This window comes from Eucalyptus grandis, chromosome 10 (assembly GCF_016545825.1).
Source record: "Eucalyptus grandis isolate ANBG69807.140 chromosome 10, ASM1654582v1, whole genome shotgun sequence".
Lineage (NCBI taxonomy): Eukaryota > Viridiplantae > Streptophyta > Magnoliopsida > Myrtales > Myrtaceae > Eucalyptus > Eucalyptus grandis.
In genome coordinates this window covers 38,205,260-38,228,788 of record NC_052621.1, presented here as the reverse complement: position 1 = coordinate 38,228,788, position 23,529 = coordinate 38,205,260, and the positions used below count along the sequence as shown (strand labels likewise).

The 23,529-nt window shown below is 39.2% G+C and overlaps 2 protein-coding genes and 2 long non-coding RNA genes across 7 annotated transcripts; all 4 read right to left on the bottom strand.

Moving 5' to 3' along the window:
- Window positions 1-1,386: 1,386 nt before the first annotated feature.
- Window positions 1,387-2,068, bottom strand: LOC120288907. The gene is made up of 3 exons (XR_005546816.1): window positions 1,906-2,068; window positions 1,702-1,770; window positions 1,387-1,562 (listed from the first exon to the last, which is right to left on the bottom strand). It is a non-coding gene; the product is annotated as an uncharacterized LOC120288907 (long non-coding RNA).
- A 1,901-nt stretch (window positions 2,069-3,969) lies between these two features.
- Window positions 3,970-7,012, bottom strand: LOC108959429. The gene is made up of 5 exons (XR_005546789.1): window positions 6,725-7,012; window positions 6,256-6,582; window positions 5,849-6,105; window positions 5,593-5,690; window positions 3,970-4,027 (listed from the first exon to the last, which is right to left on the bottom strand). It is a non-coding gene; the product is annotated as an uncharacterized LOC108959429 (long non-coding RNA).
- Window positions 7,013-8,137: 1,125 nt separating this feature from the next.
- LOC104424215 (protein SUPPRESSOR OF npr1-1, CONSTITUTIVE 1-like) lies at window positions 8,138-22,857 on the bottom strand. 4 transcript variants are annotated; one of them, XM_039303797.1, is made up of 11 exons: window positions 22,679-22,857; window positions 22,524-22,588; window positions 22,275-22,413; window positions 21,012-21,139; window positions 20,826-20,877; window positions 16,146-16,944; window positions 13,494-14,598; window positions 11,469-11,735; window positions 9,441-11,379; window positions 8,971-9,348; window positions 8,138-8,441 (listed from the first exon to the last, which is right to left on the bottom strand). In XM_039303797.1, the coding sequence occupies exons 7-9, from the start codon at window positions 13,716-13,718 to the stop codon at window positions 10,492-10,494; spliced, it is 1,380 nt and encodes a 459-aa protein (XP_039159731.1). In that variant the 5' UTR covers window positions 13,719-14,598; window positions 16,146-16,944; window positions 20,826-20,877; window positions 21,012-21,139; window positions 22,275-22,413; window positions 22,524-22,588; window positions 22,679-22,857; the 3' UTR covers window positions 8,138-8,441; window positions 8,971-9,348; window positions 9,441-10,491. The 4 variants fall into 4 exon arrangements, with proteins under 4 accessions (XP_039159731.1, XP_039159729.1, XP_039159730.1 ...); XM_039303795.1 differs by having other exon boundaries at window positions 20,826-21,139; XM_039303796.1 differs by having other exon boundaries at window positions 9,225-9,348; window positions 20,826-21,139.
- On the bottom strand, window positions 14,442-16,714 carry LOC108955413 (toll/interleukin-1 receptor-like protein). Its single transcript, XM_018863243.2, has 2 exons — window positions 16,146-16,714; window positions 14,442-14,598 (listed from the first exon to the last, which is right to left on the bottom strand). The coding sequence occupies exons 1-2, from the start codon at window positions 16,712-16,714 to the stop codon at window positions 14,442-14,444; spliced, it is 726 nt and encodes a 241-aa protein (XP_018718788.2).
- Window positions 22,858-23,529: the final 672 nt, after the last annotated feature.

Sequence of the window (23,529 nt, the reverse complement as noted above, 5' to 3'; positions counted from 1 at the left end):
CATAAGGAAGATAGCGCTGACTAATTATAATTAAATGAAGATATCCAATATCATAGCATCAGAATTTACCCCATGACAGATAAGGTAAAAATGTGTAAACATTGACACCGATCGGAGTTGGACCACAATGAACAGAGACTTCATTAGCTAGCCGATGACAAAGAAACCAACAGACTTAAAAGAAGTAAACATTTAGCAACACTTTCCCTGTTTGTGTTTAGGAATAGAATTGAAGCTAAAAAAATTATGCTAAAAAGGTTAACTGCCTAAACTACAGAACAGAAAGATGCATTTGCTACTGGGTTATTTTGCAAGTTCCAATTAGCAAAATCAACAATGCGAGATAGTTTGCGAGGAGGTCAATTTCAACTTTACAAATCCAATGCCGCATACATCAAAACTGAGCTTATCAAATCAAAAACCTATATGACAACATTCAAAGGATATAATCACACAAATAAACTAATACACATAGACATTCATTCAAACTTATCCATTTATATGAGGCCGAAAAAAAGTTGAAGGAAAAAAGCTCCCAAAATATCTGGGTTCTCCTCTACCGTCTGGTAGCTTCAATCTCCCTGCATGGAGGTCTTCGATTGTGTTTATTCCGTTTAATTGACCCAGCTCCTTCGCGGTGAAGTCCTCCATCTTTTGTTCCTATGATCGACATCCACCGACCGCCCAATATGTCCTCTGGTTTCTGATCCTCCATTCGGGAACCCTAATTTGGGCTCTCCGTCCGATTTTCTTCTGGGTTTCCTCGCTTCTCTTTTCTCGGGTTTCCCTTCGCTTTTCATTTCCCTTTCCTTCCATTTCCTTCGGCCCAGCACCATCGCCCATTTACCCAAGCCTCAACCCCACTATCTCCCTTGCGACGGATGATTTCCATGTCTTGCTCGGAAGTGGGCTTCCTCTGTTGTTTAGTTGCTGGTCAAATGCTGGAAGATGTTCGCTTGCACCCCGAACAGATAAGTTAAGTATGCACAGGTTCTCTTGTAGGTCCCTGTCGCTTCTTAAGCTTTCCCCAGGTCTCCTTGTGCTATTATAGTCGAGCAGATGGTTGATTCTAGTACAGAATCAAGCCGATTAGAGGCGCTCTGTAAAAGCCTTGGTAACTTATGGTCTGAGGTAACTTATGGTCTGAGGATGATGTGATAAATGTTACGCAAGGAATATCGGCTGAAAAACTTGCGGAATGTAGACATACTTTATTTGGAAAGCTTTATTCCCGTCCAAATGTTAATTTCCTGGCATTTATTAAGACTATGACATGGGCTTGGAAGACAGATAATGTTTCTTGTACCGCTTTAGAACCTGGATTTTTTCTCATTCACATTTAAATCGGAAGCTGAAAACAGAGAATCCTTGATCTTTGTCCCTTGGTCTTTTTCAGTAACCTCCTTGTGCTTCAACAGTGTGACCCGGATATTCCCGATATTTGCTATGATTTCTCCCAATGCCCATTTTGGGTGCATCTATTTGGCCTCCCCTTTGGCAGAGTTACGACAGAGGTAGTTAGAGAAATTGCTTCAAGGATCGGCGAAGTTCTTGAGGTGAAGCTGGAAGCAAAAGGAAACGGCATATTTAAGATTGGGAAGGCCAGGATTAAGCTCAACCAAGCTACACCTCTCGAGACAGGGATAATGGTTAATTTAGGATGCAAAAAGCTATGGATCGAGTTCAAGTATGAGAGGCTACCACACTATTGCTACTCTTGTGGTAGAATTGGCCACTATGCCTCAGCTTGCAAGGAAATTCCTTATGAATCTACAAGATTGGAAGAAGACATATCGGGTAATTTTGGGAATTGGTTGCGAGCGGAAGCACGGATACTAAGCCCATATGGCAAAATCTTCTATGGAAAACAATCCTAGCTCATTGAAGAAGAAGAAGAAATGGTACCGGAGACTCCTCTTCAAGCGGAAATCCATGAAACTCAAGAACCATCAAATGCAAGAAAGCAAGTCCTTTTGCCTCCCCGATCACAGCACTCTTATGAGGAAGAACAGCAAGCTGCACAACTTGTATCTTCCCAAGCCTTGACTATTATGGAAGGAAAATCTCCTCAAAACGTGAAAGAAATTTGCTTGGATGCTGAATCTATGCTCACCCTTCATGATGAAAACCTCAAAGAAGCTGAAAGAGAGAAGCAGCCGAAAATACGTTTAGCAACAATAAGAAACTCGGCGAAAGGTAAAGCAAAATCTACTAAACATCCTACATCCAAGAAAGGAAAAGATTCTGCGCTATGGTGCTCAGTCCACAAAATCAATTGATGCGACAACTCACAACTCATAGAAATCCCGATCATGGAGGAAGAGAAATCTATTCAATGGGCTTTGGTGGCTGGCCCTAATAAGCCACCGGTGCAGCCATGAAACTCTGAGTTGGAATTGTCGGGATTGGGGTCTCCCCTGACAATTCAAGCTCTTAGAGTCCTTGCGACTCAAGAAAGACCAAGCATTATTTTTCTTATGGAAACAAAGAATCAAGAGCAGAAAGTTTAGCGTTTGAAAAGAAGGCTTAAGACTACACACAACTTTATTGTGAATCCAGAAGGTTTATCGGGGGGTTTGGCTCTCTTTTGGGTTGATTAGGTTTCTCTTTCAATCGAATCTCACTCTAACTTCTATATACATGTGCAATGTTTTCTGCATGAAAATAACCAGAATATGCAAATTACCTTCCTCCATGCTCCTAATGTATTTCATGAACACCTTATCCTATGGGATGATGTACAAAGAATCAGTCTCTCCAATCACCGCCCTTGGATATGCATTGGGGACTTTAATGAAATATTATACCATTGGGAAAAGGTAGGAAATAGGATGGCTGAACATTGTCGCCTTACCGCATTCAGGGACTTCTTATATGCATGTTCACTTATGGACTTGGAAGCCAAAAGGTGCGCTTTTACTTGGACGAATAGAAGAGAGGGTGATGAAAATGTCAAAGAAAGACTGGACAGAGCATTATGTACCATGGAATGGAGAATAGCTTACCTGAATGCTGAAGTTACAGCTTTACCAGCCATTGGTTCAGACCACAGTCCTCTTATCTTGTCAACTCTACATGCTCTAACACGCAAGAAGTGACAGTTTAGATACGAACCATTTTGGGTGGAGGATGACGAATGTAAGGAAATTGTCAAGCGGACATGGGAGGCGTCCCATAGGAAGAACATGGTCGTCAAATTATCTAATGTAGCGATGCGTCTAACGGCCTGGAGCAAAAAGCGTTTTCCTAATGCTTCCAAAAAAATTGAGGGGCTGAAAAATGAACTTATGTTCCACATGAATAACCCTAATTTGGAGTATGATCAAAGCAGAATTTGGCATATTCATAAAGAAATCGACTCGCTATGGCGTCAGGAAGAAATGTTTTGGGGTATCAGATCTCGGGTTAAGTGGCTGAAATGGGGGGATCGAATAGCAAATTTTTCATGCGGCCACTATACAACGAAGAAACAGGAACCGTATCTCGATGCTACTGAATGCTGAAGGAGATTGGGTGAGAAATTCTGAGAACCTTACAAATATGACGGTGGATTACTTCAATAACTTATATACTTCGGTCGGACCGCGAAATTTCCAGCCTATTCTTGACCATATCCTAACACCAGTTAATGCAGCTATGAACTCAAAACTAACAGAAGCGGTGACAATGGAAGAAGTATATGTAGCTACTCACCAAATGGGGGCTTCCAAAGCTCCTGGACCGGATGGTCTGAATGGCCTATTTTTCCATCAGCATTGGCAAGACATAGGTGCAGATGTTTTCAGGGAGGTACATCGTTTCTTTGAGTCTGGAATCATAAACCCAAACATCAATAGAACCCGAATTACTCTTATTCCTAAAAATTCAAACCCATAAAGGTTAGAACAATTTCGGCCCATAAGTTTGTGTAACTTTATCTACAAAATCATTTCTAAAATACTCGCAAATAGACTCAAACCTTTCTTACCGGACATCATTTTGAGGAGCGAGCGCTTTCGTCGGGAGTCGACAAATTCAGGACAACATCCTAATTGTTCAAGAAGTTATCCACCGGTTATGAACTCGAGACAGGAGGAAAAAATTTCAGGCTATTCTTAAACTCGACATGTAGAAAGCTTATGATAGAATCAAATGGGACTTCCTGCAAGCATGTTTACATAAAATGGGATTTACTGCTAATTGGGTGAAGTGGGTTATGCAATGCGTTACCACTGTATCATATAGCATCAATCTCAATGGTGAATCTTTACCCTATTTCAAGCCATCTAGAGGTATTCGACAGGGGGATCCATTATCACCATATCTGTTCATTATTGTTGCTAACGTCCTATCTTATATGATGAAGAAAGCAATAGCAGAGGATAACATTCACGGCATCAAGCTAAACCGGACCTGTCCAACCCGTCCCACCTATTATTTGCCGATGACTCTATTTTCTTCCTAGATGGCACAATACGGGAATGTCGAACTTGTCAATGTACTCCACCATTGCATTACGCATCTGGTCAAGCCATAAACCTCAACAAATCGGGAATGTTTTTCAGCAAAGGGTGTCCAGATAGCCTTAGAAGTAACATGGTATCGGTCTTTGCGGATTCGAAATTACAAAAGCGGGAAATACTTAGGAATTCCTTGACCGGGGGTCCTCAAAAAAAGATATGTTCGCATGGATATTGGCCAGGGTCAACTCGAAGTTGGAAAGTTGGAAGGATAACTTACTTTCAAGAGCTGGAAAGGAGATTCTTCTCAAAGCAGTGGTTCAGGCGATACCTCAATATGCTATGTCAATTTTTAGATCCCAACTTCCATTATCAAAGCAATTGAGAGGAAAATCTCTAATTTCTGGTGGCGAAGCTCTAACAAGAATTCTGCTCTACATTGGCGTAAATGGGAGACTCTAAAACTACGAAAGGACGAAGGCGGCCTTGGCTTTAAGGATCTACAAGCTTTTAACACGGCTATGTTAGGGAAACAAGCCTGGAGGATGTCTCAGGGTCCAAATACACTATTATCCCAATTCATGAAAGGCCTTTATTTCCCAAATTGTAACTTTTGGCAAGCAGGAAAAGGCTCTTATCCATCGTGGGGATGGCAGAGTTTATTGGCTGGAAGAAACGCAATTGCTCCCCAACTTATTTGGGTTGTGGGTAATGGACAGAAAATCTCCATTAGAGAGGATCAGTGGCTGAAATTAGGAAGAATTGGAGGAATGCAAGCCCGAATGAACCGCCCAAAGTTGCTGATTTGATCGATTTTGAAGCTAGAATTTGGAAGGAAGATCTACTGCTATCCTTATTTGATGAACCCCTAGCAACAACAATTAAGGAAACACCCTTCGGACTCCCAACTACCGAAGACAAGTTGGTTTGGGCAAATAATAAATCAGGAATCTATACAGTAAAGAGCGGCTACTTTTCAAATAGGAAACCATTCCTAGCAGATCTATACCAACATCATCACACCATTTCGACCCACTCATTTGGAAGCTTATTTGGAACTCTGTGGTACAACCGAAAATTAAATTCTTTCTATGGAGTGCATGCCAGAATGCGCTTCCTACCTTGGATAATCTTTGTAGGAGAAAGATGGTACCTGAACCGTTATGCCCAATATGCAAGTTGGAACCCGAGACGATTGAGCACACTTTAATGCTCTGCCCCTGGACGACCCAAGTGTGGAACGACTCATCCCTGCAAACATGCACAGATCGAGTTGGCTTAACAAGATTTGATGATTGGTTGTCTCGATATTTTGTGAGGCAAGGTGACTCAAATAAGTTTGAAATGGTTGCCACAGTTCTTTGGTGCCTATGGAAGGATCGCAACCAATTTATCTTCAACCATCATACCTTAAATCTGCACCGAACCTTGTTCAATGCCACCACATCAAAGGACTGTTTCTCTGCTTGGAATAGAAAAGCCCCAAAAAAGAATCAATGCCAAGGGGAATATGAAAAATGGCATCCTCCACCACCTGGAACTCTTATAGTTAATATTGATGCCTCATTTAATATCATTGGTGATACCAACAGGTCACCGGAGGTACAAGTCCAGCCTATATCATCTTGTTCAGAGTCAAGAAGTCCAGCCTCGACACAGTGCGCACCTGTTCAGAACAGAATTACAAGTCTAGATCAGGCCATCCCACGTCCAAGTATTACCCCCGCAGGAGCACCCGCAATGCAGAACAGATATAAAGTGATGCAAAACAATAGTCAATCTCTATGTTGAAGCCTAAATATAGTGGCTCCCTTACCGTCTGTACAGCCTCATGAAGACCTTAGCCCTCTCGGGATATGCAGACATAGAACTGAAGCGGAAATACTGATTGATCCCCATCCTGGCATCAGCAGGTCCCCGCCTGTGCTATATAGTGCTGGAGATGTGGAAGAGACATGTGGAATCATCGCTTCCGAACCCAACGCCTTTGCAACCGAAGATCATCGACTCGAGAGTTCCTCGTTTTTAACCGAAGATCAAGAACCCAGACTACCAGCACCATTGCTAGATAAAAGACCAGTGAAAGATGCTCAATATAGCATGCTTCGTGCTTCGGATCGTAGAGAAAGACGTTCCTCTGCCTCTGCAATCAAGGAATCATCCCTCAGATTTACTGGATGTGATTATCCATCACCACAGTAGCAGCTCAGAGTGAATGTCACGGCTCAACGAAGCTCGCATTACGAACCGGATGAAAGGGAAGAAGAAGTATTGAACAAACTCACCTGTGCTACGGAAGAACGCCCGCGACTCAGACCAGACCCCACCGGTCACTCCCCCCTGACCAGCGGAACAATTGCTGTCGTCGATTTCACCCCTGCAACTGATGCCCAACCTCTCAAAGCCACCGAATCTACACATCTAACAAGATCACAGCTCGGAAGACCCAGATCGCAGCTCGAAAGACCCAAGGATGACGCCCATGGCAAGTCTCGCGGTTCAGAAGAAACAGAAAACCTTCCTCTGCGTCTCGGCACCGGTATAATCGAAGCTATGTCTGCTGCCTCTGCATCCGAAGAAGGAAATCTCAGATCTACTAGATCTGAATACCCACCACAGCAGCAAAATCACAACAGCATTGCCGACGCACACCATGGAAAGTAGTATGAACCGGAAGAGGAGGAAGACGGCACGAATAACCCCACACACCGTGTCTTTGTTGAAGCAAGCGAAGCCCCACATCCAGGACCTCGGCTTACCCATCAATCTGCTGTGAGACTTCTACCTTCGGCATTGGGCCACGCCTCACCCAGAGAGACGACCAGAGAGACAACGTCAGTTCTCTTCGACTCTTTGCAGACCAGATCTGCTCCGTTTAGTCCTCACCATCTAAGCGCTAGACCTCAGGCTGCTATTGCTTGTGTCTGCAGAGATTCTTTTGGGAGGATTCGAGATGGGTTTGCAAAGCATATTGAGATAGGTTCGGCTGAGCAAGCGGAGGCCGTCACTTTGGTTGAAACCCTAGATTTTATCTCTTCAACCCTTATCCCTAATTCCCCAGGAAAAAGAATTTCTTATTCTATCGATTGTCGGTTGCTAGTGGATAGTCTATTGTCGTCCTCTACTTTTAATTGGTTAGTGCAACCCCTTGTGGACCGGGCAAAGCACAAATTGGAGTCTATTTTGGGTCTCTCTTTAGCCCCTTTGCAGTAGGGAATTCTAATCGGGTTCTTGGGTTGCTAAAGCCCGGTGTTTTGATTTCCTTCCTAACAACCGGGTGTCTAGTCCCCCTCGCTCTTTTGGATCTTCTTTGTACCGATGCTCATCTTGTATTACCTTTACATAGTATCTAATAATATCAACTTTGTTTCTCGTAAAAAAAAAAAAAAACTAATACACATGGAGCAGCCCAGTAGTGTACAGAGCCTCATCAATTCCAAAGTGATATCATTAGAATGCAACTGCGTCAAATAACTGTGCATCGGGGTAACATACAAAAAATCAGTAGCTTAGTATTTGATTAAAGGAAAGCTAAAACCTAATGAGCACACAAAAAGCATATTTAATTGAAAAAAAAACACTTACAATCATTTAGGGATGTGATGTTGAGAGATCAAGTATTTGAATATTCGAAGCATCAAAACTTCCTTGGGATAGTCACAAGCCCCAAAGTGTCTTTAAGTTTGGCATGCAAGATGGTCCTCAGCTGCTTCTGATGCTTCCTCTACAAAATCCCTTTTCTTTATTATGATCGGTCTCAAGTATGGAATTTGAAGTTCCTCAGCCACTTAGCCACACCCAAATCAGTCATGTGATAAAACAATTGCATGACAACAATAGGATCAAACGGGATACAAACTAATTAGCAAATTCTTGAGCTCCTCATCCCAGCTTGGTTCACAGACAGGCAGAAAATTGTCCTTTAATGCTGAAGGTCATCGATACAGTTGATTGAATTGAAGTCCCAAAGTAAGCCTAGATTGTTATATAGACCAACCAAACCTGTCATAGAAGTAGCACCAATTTATCTTGCTTAATACTCTTTCAAAACAATTTCAAAACAATAGTTTGCCTACTAGTAATGTTAAGGTGGTCAACATTCATACATAACAAACTAGCCAAAACTACTTTTAACATTTTTTGTCACCAACCAGAAACACTTGAATCTTAAATATTATTTTAGCTCAATTCATCATATATATTGGGAAGTAATGCTCTTCTTAGAGGAAAGCCATCAAGGGAACAATAAGAAACTTGACAGGGTTTTGGCTCATCACAGAAAATCAGAAGGCGTTCATCCTAAACAGGACATCTGCCATTAGTCAAATTTGACATACAAAAGAACAAAAGGAACTCAAAATGGCCAAGGACTTTGAAAAGAAAATATAAATTTTGGACACTGGGAAGTTTCGGGCGTAGTATACAATAATACAATAATGAGTAGCAGAAGCTCATTAGCCTCTAGATGAAAATTTCAAATCCCGGGTTTGCCGATAGTGTGACTGTAAATCACTAGGTAATTCTTGTTTACCTTTGTTGATATTTTCATTCTTGCCTCACAAGCTACTATCTGTTTTGTAGCCTTACAAAAGTTGTCAATGGAAAGATAAATGAAAAACATTGCTATAACGTAATCAACAATAATTATACAGAGGCAAATCCAGAGTTTCCAAAATCAATCAAATAGATATCCAGTGTGGAGCAAATCATTCGAAAAAAATAGAGCTTCGAGAAAAGTATTACTTTATTTGCTCACGCTGGCAGTTCAAGGATGAAGAATCTTACTATGCCTTCTATTGACATTTGGGTCTGCATTTTGATCTTGGCTGAACCATCATGTGAGCTTTTATGACCAACTCCTCCACTCCTTCAATTGTGCGAGACCCGCAATTTAGGATATTATAGAATCCTGTCATAGAAAACCTTCTTGTCAAAAGAAGATAGTGATGAAAAGGAGGCCATGAATCTCAAAGGAAAAATGATTGTTCACCACTTACTTACCTTCGTTGAAGAAACATGACTAGTCTCACTGTTGTAATATGGGTATAAGATTCCTCACATCATTATCACTGCAAGATAATATTTCCATAGAGAACTCAAAACGGTTCATAATTTCTAAAGATGCACGTTCCAAATAATTTTGGTATTGCTTCCAATGAGTCACAACCGGAAATATCCAAATGAATTAAATTCAACATTTCAAGTCCTTGAAGCTGAGTAAGTTTCTTGCAGTTTTGAACTCTTAGAGATCGTAACTTTTCGCATCCTGTCAAATCTGGCAAAGTCTCCATTGATTTGCAATTCCCAAAATCCAAATTTTCTAAGAACTTGACACCGTCAAGACCTTCAATTTTGACTAGACGGCAGCACTTAACAGCCTTTAATTCCTTCAAACACGGTAATTCTAGACAGCGAAGCCTTTCAATGGAATTGCAGTCCTTTAAAGATATGAACTCCAAGGAACTGCACTTTTTTATTGAAAGCTTTTTAAAGTGCATGAGCATGTCGAACCTAAGTGATGTCAGCTTATCCCACTCCTCAAAACAGAGTTTCAGTGGCATTGAGGAAAGCTTGTCGATGTCTTCAGGATAATCGAGTACCTGAAAATTGAGTTTTTCTAGGTGGATGACGACCTTGTGGCTAAGAAGCTGTTGCAGTCCAAGACTCGGACAAGTGACGCGCAGATATCGTAAGCCCGCAGGAAGCTCTGGCAGCGACCGGAGCTCATTACAACCCGGTAATTCAAGGGATTTGAGAGACGAAGGAAGCTCTGGCAGTGACCGGAGCTCCTTACAACGCAATAGGTAAAGATTTTGGAGAGAAGAAGGAAGCTCTGGCAGTGACCGAAGCTCCTCACAGCCCATTAGGTCAAGGCTTTGGAGAGAAGAAGGAAGCTTTGGAAGTGACCGGACCTTCTTACAACCCTTTAGTTTAAGGTGTTGGAGAGAAGAAGGAAGCTCTGGCAGCGACTGGAGCTCCTTACATTCCCCTAGGTCAAGGTGTTGGAGAGAAGAAGGAAGCTTTGGCAGCGACCGGAGCTCCTTACAATCCCCTAGGTCAAGGTGTTGGAGAGAAGAAGGAAGCTCTGGCAGCGACCGGAGCTCCTCACAGCCCTTAGGTCAAGGTATTGGAGAGAAGAAGGAAGCTCTGGCAGCGACTGGAGCTCCAGACAGAAAAATAGGTCAAGCATTTGGAGAGACGAAGGAAGCTCTGGTAGCAATTGGAGCTTCCTACAGCCCCTTAGGTCAAGGCTTTGGCAAGAAGAAGGAAGCTTTGGCAGCGACCGAGAGAGACGAAGGAAGCTCGGCAGCGATCGGAGCTCCTCACATTTCTGTAGGTCAAGACTTTGGAGAGAAGAAGGAAGCTTTGGCAGTGACCGAAGCTCCTTACAGCCCTGTAGGAGAAGGTGTTGGAGAGAAGAAGGAAGCTCTGGCAATGACTGGAGCTTGTTGCTACCCCTTAGGTCAAGGCATTGGAGAGAAGAAGGAAGCTCTAGCACTGACCTGAGCTTGTCGTTACCCCTTCGGCAAAGGTGATGGGCAAAAATGCTTTCTGGCTGGTTAAATATCGATGTGCCATTGAGATGGAAAATTTCCCTTTCCCAAAGATGGTCTTTTTTGTAAGATGCGGTGCACACTGTCTTCAGCTTCCTTAAAGAACCAATAGACATAGGAATCTTTATAATACTAGAATTACATAAAAAAAGTTCTTCTAAATCTTTTAATTCGTCCATCTCCTCTGGTAGTTCCTTGAGTCTTTTACACATTAGCAAGTTCAAGGAAACGAGGCTCGTGAGTTTGCCAATAGAAGGGTGGAGGTGCTTCAGTTTCTCACAATTCCATAATATGAGAATCTTCAACTGTGTGAAAACCGAGAGATCAGGAGTACGTCTTAAATTATGGCAATTTTCAAGCTTGAGAACTTTAAGCCGCTTTGACGCCTAATAGAATAGGAGAATAAGCTATCAAATAATGGGTTGATCAACTAAACAAAAACAAAACCCTAAATTCGTTATTTTCTTAATCTTACCATGAATGACCTCCATCCTTGCCAATACTCTCCAATCTCGCACCCATATAAATCCAGTATTGATAAATTCGATAGATGCATTGAAGGAGACAAGTCGCTTTGCACGATCCTCCACTTAAGCCATCTCACTTCAGAAAGGAGTTCGTCGTTGGAGGTTCCGCTTGCAGCTGCCCGCAAATTGTCACGGAAACGGAAACAAGAGAGGTGTCTCCACAAAATTTTGCGGAACCAGGAGGGGGACCTGGAGGGGAACCAGGCGGGGCGTCCCTGCGAGTTTTTAACTTTTTAGTTTTTCTTTTCTTTTCTTAAATCTTGGATTTTGCACGATCTATAACCTTTCTATCCTTCCCATGTACAAATATGGCTCATATTTTTTTTTTTTTTTACGACCTTTACGAAAATCAAACAAATGACGTGAAAAATAAAGAAAAAATGGTTATTGCTCTAAAACAACTAAGGTAAAGGCAATTCAATGTTTTATCTTTTCCTTTTATCTTTCAAATTTTGTAGCGCATGCACTTTGACTTTTATTTATTACGAAATATATGAAACGATTTTAAAACATACAAGTGTTTACTTGTAAATTTTCATGACTTTTGTATAATTTTTTAAAAGAATTTGTTGAAGAGTGCCGGTGGGCCACCTATAAGTAGCTATGGAAACACCCGGTTTTCATTTCATTATTTAAATGTAATAATGCCGAAGAGAAAAAATGGGAAATTTTCAATATATTTCCATATATAGAAAAGATTATATGGAGAGCCTATCTATAAACTTTATTACAGGATTGTCTAAGAAAATCAAAGAAAATCAAATTAGATATGCATAATCAAAATAAATATAGAAAGTTAGAGAAAATATCATAAATATCTCTACAAGATATCTACATATCTTTAACATCATTTACTATTGTTCTGAAGTGTTTAATCATTTCTTTTAAAAGTTAAACATTCTATTTTTGTTAAGTACGTTTAAAAAGTGACGTGGTGACATTGGACAATAGTGTATAAATTATATCATGAGGCAGCCCAAATGGACTATATATAATAATAAAATGACATGAACATTGATAATTTGACTAAAAGATTGGCTTCATGCTGAGCATCATTATACTCAAAGGTATGGATATAATAATAAGTATGGCATTTCCTCGATTAGTCAAGTTTTCATGGATTTTTTTATGAGAAATAGTTGCATGTGTTATAAGTAACTTATAGCGGATACAAATTTTGTTATAAGAAAATCCACTCTTTATCATACATCTAACCTAATCCTTGAAATGAGCAAGGTCAATGTGATAAAACCTTAAAAAATAGTAAGATTTTCCTAAAAATACTTTTAAGGGGATTTTAGCTATCTTATCTATTAAAAGGAAATAATAATTAAAAGAGATAAATATAACTAGTAGAGTAGAGGGATGGGTATCTTCAAAATAAAATTGGAGAAAAAAAATATTAAAGATTGTACTCCTAAATCATAGGACCACCACCAATACATCTGGTCGTACCAGTAAGCAAGAACATGTGGTAAGTGTGAAATTTTTTCCAATCTTATTGTTTTGAATTAATTATCAACTATTATAATTGGCACATGATATTTTTTTTTAATCAAGAAATATTCATTTATCTGATCTATGATGGTTATACTTCATCTTCATTTATTATTGTAGTCTTTAGATTATCAATATTTTCAACTAGATATGACAATTACATGCTTTTAGTAAATGAGATTTATAGTGTAAAATTGTAGTTAAAGGAACTTAAATTGATTGTCAATCAAATCTTTATGGATGCAATATATATCAATGAAATCGAATCAAATGGTATAACGTTCTCATCCTTTAAATACTTATAATCCATTTAGCTATCACAAATAATCTAAGATGGGACATAAATGGATGTTTATATAGATCTTTCTTCCTAAAAAGTAAGAGCATCTATTCATCGTAGATGAAATATTAGAATAGATCGGATTAAATATATTAAAATAAGAGGGAAAGAAAAAGAAAGGAGTGCTATATTTTACCTGTGCATTGATTTCTAGTACTTTTGGGACTCCCTTGTAGTCGTCGTCCCATGGTCCACTACGTTTCTCAAGCGGTTGTCCTTGGCAAAAAATGCTCCTTCCAAGATCTCTTAGTTGATCATGCACTAGAAATTCACCATGATCTCCGATTTTAATTAAGCACCTCAACTTCAACTCTTCAATACCTTGACTTGGATAAAACCCATAGTCCTCCCACATGTACATGGCGTATCCGCTCGTTTTGTAAATAAAGAAACAAACAATATCGAGAAAAATCTGCTTTTGTCCATCTTCTAATGCATCATAACTTATCTGTAATATTTTTTGGACATCTCTGTTTGGTTGGTTTTTCAATTGCTTCTGCACATCTTCCCATACAGTTCGATTTTTTTTTATACAAGTATGAACCTACGACTTGAAGTGCCAAGGGAAGCCCACCCATGGTGGATATGATATCACAAGATATTCCCCTAAAGTCCCCCGGAAAATGGTCCATATGAAATGCGTGTCTGTTAAATAGAAGCAAAGCACATTCTCTATTCAGTTCATTCAATTTATACTTGTAGTCTACCTCAAATTCAGATTGATCAAGAACGGCTTCATTTCTAGTTGTAACAATGATCACACTTCCTGGCACAAACCAATCACGTTCCCTAGCCAACGCATCTAGTTGATTCTTGTCATCTATATCATCTAGAAGAAGGAGAACCTTTTTTTGTTTGAATCTAGATTTGATCAAACTAATTCCATAATCAACATTCCCAACCTGATGTTCAATTTGAAGTACATCCTTAATTAGTTGTTTTTGTAGATAAGGCATATTGTTGCGGTGAGCTGTTTCTCGAATATCAGCAAGGAAGCTACGATGCACAAAGTCATTTGACAGCTGGTTGTAGATTACCTTGGCAAGAGTTGTTTTTCCAATCCCACCCATGCCATAGATTCCAATCATTCGAGCAACACGGTAGGAGTGTCTACCCATTTCCTAATTTTGTTCACATGATACCCAATTCCAACCAAGTGCTTAGTAACATCAAGCTGAAAATCTTGTCGCAACTTGCTCAGAATATTTTCAACCACTTTTTCCACTAATTCTCCTTCATGCCTGTCAAACAACAAAACTCAAATGATAACTTCATGATTATACTTAATCTCATCAAAAGACTGGCATATAAGGAAGGATACATGGGGCCAATTAACTTGCAAGCTGTCTTGGTTTTACAATTAACAATGGGGAAGATGGTGTAGCAGTCATTTTTTTTCCCAATTTTTTATGCCAATAGATGGATCTTGTTGAAATAAAAAGAGGTGGTGCACCTGGCTCATGAAAAGTCTTTCAAATTAGGGAAAAAACCACCAAAAATCCCAAACTTTGCTCGAAGTGACAAGATTACCCAAAACTTTTTTTTTTTTTTTTTTTTGCGACATGAAAAACCTCAAACTTTATTAACCGTGACACATTTATCTCAAACTTTTTTTCGTGACATAAAAAACCCTTAACTTGTATCCATGTGACACATTTATCCGTGTGACACATTTATCCTGAACTATGAGGCATTTTCGTCTTTTACTTTTTATTTATTTATTTCTTCTTCTCTATTCCCTCTACCGACCATGGTGGAGGGAAGCCGGACTCAGGCGAGGGCTGCCCTCGCGGGACGTCGGCGGGGTCACCCTCACCTAGGCTAGCTAGGGTCACCCTTGTCGGCTTCGGGCGAGGGCGGCCCTCGGCTAGGTCGGCAAGGGCCTCCCTAGCTAGATTTGGCAAGGGCGCCCCTCGATCGACTCTGGCAAGGGCTGTGGGTAGGGCGGCCCTCGCCGGCACGGGCGAGGGTGCCGAGATCTAGTGAGAGCAACCCTCACTAGCGTTAGGAAGATTGAAGAAAAAAAGGGGAAAAAAAGAGAAAAAAAGGAAAAACATTAAAAAAAAAAAAAAAACGAAAATGCATTTGGTGGGGGTAAATGTGTCACGGTTAACAAAGTTTTGGGTTTTTCATGTTACAAAAGAAAAGTTTGGGATAAATTTATCACTTTGAGCAAAGTTTAGGGTTTTTGGTGTCCTTTTTCCTTCCAACTATAATATTCGTTATAAGGATTAAGGTTGCCTCCAGTAGAAAGATAGGAGGTCAACATTTTTTTTTTCCTTTTTTGGGTTAAAATTTTTAGAAGGACAGGAGGTTACCCCAAGATCACCTACCAATGGGGGTTACTGGCATTGGAAATCAAATCTAAACATGGTAAATGTGAAATGTCCAATTCTTATCAGCTGAGCCAACCCGTTGGCATTAGGAGGTCCATTTTATCTGGTAGTGATCAAGTTTTGGAAGATCGAGTACTGGATTCCTTTCTAGGCATGTTATTTAGTGATTGACACTATTGGCTGGAGGGGTTGTTTTTTTTCTTTTTTGGCTCTGGAACGGAGACAAATGTAAAGTTCTTGGGCGCTTCGGGATCTTTGGTTTAAGTTATCGTTGGTTTTAGTTTTCAGGACATCTTAGGAAGTACTAGTGTTGGTTAGTCTTCGAGGCATCAATGGGACATTTTGGATATCTTTTTTGAGCTTGCAGTGAAAGTAATACTTCTGCATTTCATCAGTTATACGTGAAGAAGAAAACTTACTTATCAAAAAAAGAAAAAGGTTCTGTGAAGTACCCGTTAGCAAATTTCTCAGATTCCCATCCATGTAAGTCACTCACTTCTCTAAGTGCTTGCAGCCCTTCCTGAATGTCCTTCTCATCAAAACGCTTCTTACGCGAATGGAAGGCCTCCCCAAAACTTCCTTTTAGATACCGCACATCTGATGGGTCCACTTTGTAAAAGATGGGCAAGGCCATGTGTGATGTTCTCTTCTTGCAATCCATGATATGAGTGAGCTCACGGAGGCACCATTTGCTCGAAGCATAATTTTCCGAGATGATGAGAATCGAAATTTTAGACCGTGTGATAGCATCAAGAATCTGTGAACCAAATTCCTCGCCAATTGGGATGCTATTGTCATCCCTGAACACGCAAATCGGTACCGTCCCTGCCTTGATCAGACTGTGATAGAGGTGATCGGTGAATGCCTTGCGGGTATCTGAGCCTCTAAAGCTCAAGAACACGTCGTATTGACCATTATATACATCTATGGGTACCGGAGAGATGAACGAAAAAGTGGATGCTCCCTCAATGCTCTCTTCCTCTGCTCTCTCTCTCTTTCCCTGACTTTGCCCTCTGTCCATGGCAATCTAAGGGGAAAGTTGAAACGAAAGATGCTTTTTCTACTGCTTAAAAGGATCGATGAACAGCGAAAGACGCTTTTAGGATTCTTTTTTGCAAATGCTTGCTGGCTTGGTCCACTCCAAATAATTTGTACGTTAATTTCTCCCCAAGGCAATGCTGAAGGAGGTTCGTGTTCTTGAGAAAGGTAATGACAACACAGCCCTCAGTTGAGTTAGCTGACGTCGTTTCACTGCAAAAGATTAGGTGGCCCAGAAGAGCCAACAAAAATCCCACATCATTTACTTCTTTAGAAATACGTATTTGAAATTAAATAGATTGAAGTGTAATTAGTCGACTTCCTTAAAACACATTTGAAGAAATACATAACTTCATGCATGTCTATGATATTTAAAGGCGGATTCTTTCAGTTCACACCTAAGATATTGAAACTATGTAGGAAACTCCACGGAAGCATCTTCCTTTGACTATAAGCTCACACAATGCCTAATTTTGATCATAGTCTTTGACCTTACTCTGATTATTCTTAGCCTAATATTTAAACAACCCTAACTATCTCCACCACCTCATTTTCACAACCTCTTCTGTCTAATCCCATTTCCATTGGTCAAACTAATGAAGTGTCATGTAATTGTTGCCCAATAAACCTCATCCTCTAGATGCGTGCACTTTCCTAATTGGAGGAAATTTCCATCAATCACGTTTTTAATTTGGCTGGTTTCAAGTTTTAGGCATTGCTTATATGTAAAATTAACTAAAAAGCTAAAATATTAATCGAGGAAATTTTTTTCAATTTCTCAGCTATTTAAATTATGAAGGAAGTCGATGAAAATGATTTTAAATGAAAGGGAAATACTTCCTTTTGGGCCCACTTCTTATTTCTTTCTAAAAATGCATATAAATGAGAGGAAATGCAAAAATTGCACTTTTCTCCCGAAATCGGCCTTACTTCCTTTTTAAGGATGAATATATGAAGGATAATTAAGTCTATCAATAAAATTAAATTCCATTTACATCATTTCCACCCAACATTTCCACCCGACATGTATCCGAACATATTTCGAGGAATTTTAACTTTCGCTCTCTTCTTTCGTGGTCTGCTTGTTTTTTTGTTCTTAATTTTTAGATTTTGAAATTTATGGCTTCAGTATGTTACAAATTTGGGGCTTTTTGTGTGATAAAATTTTATGGCTTGAAATAGGATTAACATTAATACAAAAGCTGCGTCTCACTTGTAATTATAACATCATGGGAAGCAATTTTGCTCTTTGCTTGAGATGTAATGCAATGTCTTGCATATTTTTATATGTATACAGGTTAGCATATTGCATGGTGTCGCGTTGACATTTATATATGGTGACACTTTCAATAATCACATTTGTCGTGTCATGTCATTGACTTTGTTTCTTAAAAGTGTCGTGTTTGTACTGTGGCATTTCAACGCGTTTACTAAACATGCCTTCAGGTTTTGCCATATTCATGTTATATAGTAACTCGACATGGCACAATTAACTATGACACGACATGAATCGTTAGCTATATCTTTAGTAATATGATCACTCACGAAAACGATGGGGAAAAAAAGAATGTCCAAAGTCTCTGAATTTTTGTAGTCTTTAAGGACTGTTCAACGAAACTTTCACTTGATTTTTTCTTTCCAAACCCAAAAAAAGAAAAAAAAAATTGCCATAAGTGAACCAAGTCTCTCGGCTTTGTTCTCCAAAAACTCGAGCTTGCTGGACAACCTGATACGTTCTTCTCTCTTCCAATAGCTCAGAACAAGATACTCTCACTCTAGCTTAACTTCAATCAATCTTAGACCATGTTCTTGCTTCCTTGTGCTCTCTCACCTATGTTCTTTTCTCTTTTTGTGTGAATGTTGCTTCTTTATTCATTTCGAGTCGCTTGCTTCACTTCTTTTGTGTTTTGGTTCAAATTCAGTGATTGAATATTTTAATCTTATTTAAAATTGTCAGATTCTTAATCAAGTTGGAAATGCGAGGTAGAGATGAACAACAAATGGTCATTGTTATTTCTCTCTTATTTATTTCATGCTGGCCCCACATGCCAATAGTTTCATATAAGACGAATCTATGATATGATATGATTTATCGAGCTATTCACTTCAAAGTTTCAAATTTAAATTATTGTTTGATATATTGTCTGCAAAATAGAGTTATAATTTGTTAAATGACACCAAATGAGCATATAAGTTACTAATGATATATCAAATACTTGTACACAATCCTTGAGTTCTTTTTTGGGTCAATTGTTTTATTACAATTTTGTTGGCATATCATTCAGCTCTTGAAAAGTCAGCAAACTTAAAAAAAAAAAGTATGCAGAATATTCAAAAAAATAAAAGATAATTTAGGAGAAAGCATAGAAAAGAAGGGAATGAAGTGTCTGGGCTTAATTTTAGAAGGAAGCAGCGATATTTAGAGGTAACTTCCAAAAGGCTTTTGAATTATCCATTTGCTGAATGAAAAGTCAAAAAGGGAACGAAAGATGCATGGCAATCTAAGGGCGAAAGTTGGAACAAAAGACGCTTTTATGTTGCATGAAAGGATCGATGAACTAATCTCTACAAACGAGTATGAACATGAATCTATTACCATGCAAGAAAAAACCAACATGAAATCTTTAATTAATTGGTAATTGGTTGACTAGGAGCAGTTGTAGATGTTTTTAGACCTCGCCTTATCTTCTTTTGGACCTCACACTATTCAAGTCAAACTTGTTGGCTCGATCCACTCACCAGTAACGTGTACGTTAATTTTTCAATTGGGCTATAAAGAACTAGAATTTGTGCACAAGCATATTACATTCAATTAAAAATATAAGCATAAGTTCGGTTTTAATTTGGTTATTGAAAATCAGAATTTGATAAATCATCTAAAAAGATAATAATTGAGTTGAAATGGAATTAGAAATGTGTGGAAGACGTCAAGAAAGGACCGAGCTGTGGATGAGATTTTACATTTTAATTCTGTTTAAAATTGTCATTCTTAATGAAGTTGGAAACGCGAGGTAGAGATTAAAAAAGTGGTTATTTATCTTTTATCTATTCCAAGCTGGCACCACATGCTCCAATTCCATGCAAAATGAAATTATTTTTAAGCGGTATGTTATCACTGAGCCTTTCATTTCAAATTTTCAAATCTACTAGATTGATTGATATCTTGTCTGTAAAATAGAGCTATAATTTGTTAGATGAAAAAAAGGGAGGAATAGATGCTCTCTCATTGCTCTCTTTTTATGCACTCTTTTCTTTCTCCATGTTAGTCTGAACGATTAGAAATTAGGTACTGATTCGATGGAAGGAGAAGGGGAGAAGAAGGGAAGTAAAAGGAAGTTGCTGAGGAAAATTCAGAGACGACCACCTTGAGAATGGCGTTGAGTGCTTGTCCCTATTTTTGTCGGAGGGCCCATAATGAGAATATCACCACAAAGAGGTGTAAGAAATAAGTAATATAATGCTAGGTGAATCTCCTAATTTGCATGTATGGCTCGATTTATTTGATCGTTTTTGTGTATGTCAAAAGATCAACTAGGTTTTTCTTTTTTCCTACTATTGCAAGGGAATATACTTTCTATGATTAATGGTCCAACAATTGGAGGAAAACAGAATATCACTCCTTTGGAATGTTCTATAAGGAGGTAAAATTGTTGAACAAAATCTCCTTAAGAGAACACTAACTCTTAGGATGATTGGTTTCAAGATGAGTAGGTTCTAAACTAAGAATCAAGAACTGATTCTGTAATAATTAGTTCTCCAATTTTGTAACCGAGAACCAAACTAGTTGACCCAAGAACTAGCCTACTTCTATTTTTCTGATTTATTTTTTCTATAAATTGATCTAGGACCTTCAAACACAGAAAAACCTCACAATTCATAAAAAAGAAATGGCCTATGGGTTCAAGCGAAATGTGGCAATTTTGCGCGCAATAGAGTCTAGCGCACTTGCAGACCTACTCGTTCTAGTTCAACAAAAGATCAATACTGAATTACGATGCAACTAACAATCAGACATTCTTAGGATTAGCTACGTCTATAGTCGAAAACAAAGGCTTTCTTTTTTCACCAAAGTCAAATCTGAGCTGGGTACATACCTCGTTAACAGGTAACGACGACTCCAGAGAGAGAATAAAAGACCCTCCTTTGCTATTTAGTGGCCACCCCACATCCCCAATTGACAAAAAGGGGCCCAGAACGCACTTAGTTCAGCCGATTATTCCAATAACAAAGCGACGAATCAATAGAAACGACACGCTAATAAGACATGAAAAAGCAATTACCTTCCGTGAGCTGAGATGCAAAGAGAGGTGCAAGATTGGAGAGAGGAGACCTTAAACAAGCCCGAGTGAAAACTTTCAAGAGGGAAAAGATCAAAGCAAGCAAGCGATGACAATAGTTCCGAATTGTTCTGCAAGAGAGAGGCTGAATGTGAGAGAGCACAATTTGGACGAGAGTACAAAATGACCAATTCTGTTCATATCTACTTATAAACCATATTGTTAAACAGATAAATGTGGCTCCTGCTAATATTTCAGTATGATAGTATCATAGACGTTCTTCCTCCTGTAAACGCTACATTCTCTCCCACCCTACACATGCATAAATCATATTGTCAAATCTATCGTAGGTCGGTAACTTTCTATGCTATATCACAGCTTTGCTGTAAGCAGTTAAATCTCATGAAAACCACGCTTTATGACAAGTTTCTCTATTTTAAACTGCATAATCCACATATTAAATATTTGTGAGTGCATTGAAACCAGCAGCTTTGCTCACTTTCAAGTTTTCCATTGTAACCAGCACCACCAAGAAAAAAAATTAGTACAATTGTGTATTTTTCATAACTTCCAAAAAACATTTTTTTTTTTTGGTGAAACCAAAATAACATTTGAATATTCTGTCATTTTCCAGAAATTATGATCATTACCAATATAATGAAAATGGTTTTATGGACATTCAAAAATTCTCTAGTTGATCTGATCTGTTCGGATAAATTTTTGTTGTTGACAATTTTGATCTGTAGGCTTTGAAAGGTTTTCTGCAATTTTGACCAGCACAATCTATATTTGGAAAAAAAATATACATATAGTTTTTAACTATTTTCAAGAGAAAAAAGAGAATTATTTATACAAAAACTGAGTATTTTGGATGTTTCAGGCTTTAAGTAATTTTTGACAATTAGGGTACGTATAGGGCCAATGGACCCAAAATCAGGTCAAGAAGGGTATTTTCATAATTTTCATGGAGTGGGCCCTTTGTCTCGAGGGAGTTCAGTGAACCGTTGATGTTTTGAAAACAATATCGGGATAAGGGCCAGCGTGTGATTCCACCAGATTCAACCGATTAGTTTAATGAGGAGATTGTTGTAATAAAAATTAGCAATATATATTTGATGATAATTTTACAAAAGTTGAAGAAATTTCACATATATTATTATGCATGCCTTAAAAGGATGTTAGGCGTTATGGGATGAGTAATTATCAGTTGTATTTATTCTTTGTGCTATCAATTGGAATAGACCAGAGAATGAAAATTGTGCTTACCTCCAGGAGCGATTCAAAGATGAACTGTGACGGGTTTCAGTGTTTGAGAAGAAGTCACCTTGAAGCAGATCGAGTTGGGTCCGAGTCCCAAAAGGCCACGCAATCCCGAGGATCACCTTCACGCCTCGACCTAGGCCGGCTTGGTTTGGAAAGACACGGAGGTAAATTTGCAGATCATCTCAGGTCAGAACGTTGCGAGAAAGGACGAATAGTGGCTACGAAATCACCAACTACAGACGGGGAACTTACTATCTTTCAATAAAATCCAGAAACGACCCTCGTGTTCCGCCGAAGATCCCCCCAATCCAAGAACCCTAATCACCTCAGTGGAGACCATTATCAGAAATTATAGCAAGCGGAACACTAAAAAGTTCGAAACTCGACACGATTCGAGTTGATTTTACCTGCTGATTGGTGCCCGCTGAAAAACCAGTCCTTTGAAGCCGGTGGTTCGGAAGGAGCGACTGCAGGTGCTCTTCACGACGGCCTCGGGTGTACTGCTCGGTGGATTCGCGAGAAAGAAGATCGCTGCTTCCTCCGCCGATTCAAGCCGAAGCTCTCTCTATGGTCGCAAAGGCTTCGATGTGCTTCAGACCTGGAAGTAGAGAGAACTTATACGTGGGGGTCGGACAACGCGCTTCTGTGTTGACTCTCTCTGCTGGAACATGGTCACGTGCCATGGTTAGGTGGAGGCACGTGTCTTGGCTGCCCGAGCCAAAGTTGGCTAAATTTCAAAAGAGTATTGGTGGCCCACCGTGGAAGAATGGTGACTCAAATAGTTCGCTGGTGTTCGACCAAAAAAAAAATTGTTGGCTGGTGAAGGGCGAGGGTTCGCTGCCCTTGTACACAGCAAGCAAGATCCGGCTACAAGTTATCACTAGCCGTGCCACATAAGATATCCAACATTTAAGTCAAAATTTTTAATCAAAATTAGCCGAATGGATTATATTGAAAAATTATTAACAAGCTAAAGACTACATTCGTATAAATTCAAGAGGTCTAAAACTTTTTTGAAAATTTTTCCTATTAAGTCACACAGAAATCCCACTAAATGATGAATTTCTCTAATTTAATCCTCAAACGTCTTCCTAAAAATTTCCTGCACATTAAACTATTTTAGAATGAAAGAAGGTGACCTTCCTCCCATAAAGTTCATGTTGGGTTTTAGAAAAGAAATAATACATTGAGGACCACCTCATGGTAAGAACAGTTTGCACTAGAGCATTTTAATTTAATATTTAAAATTGATTTGTGG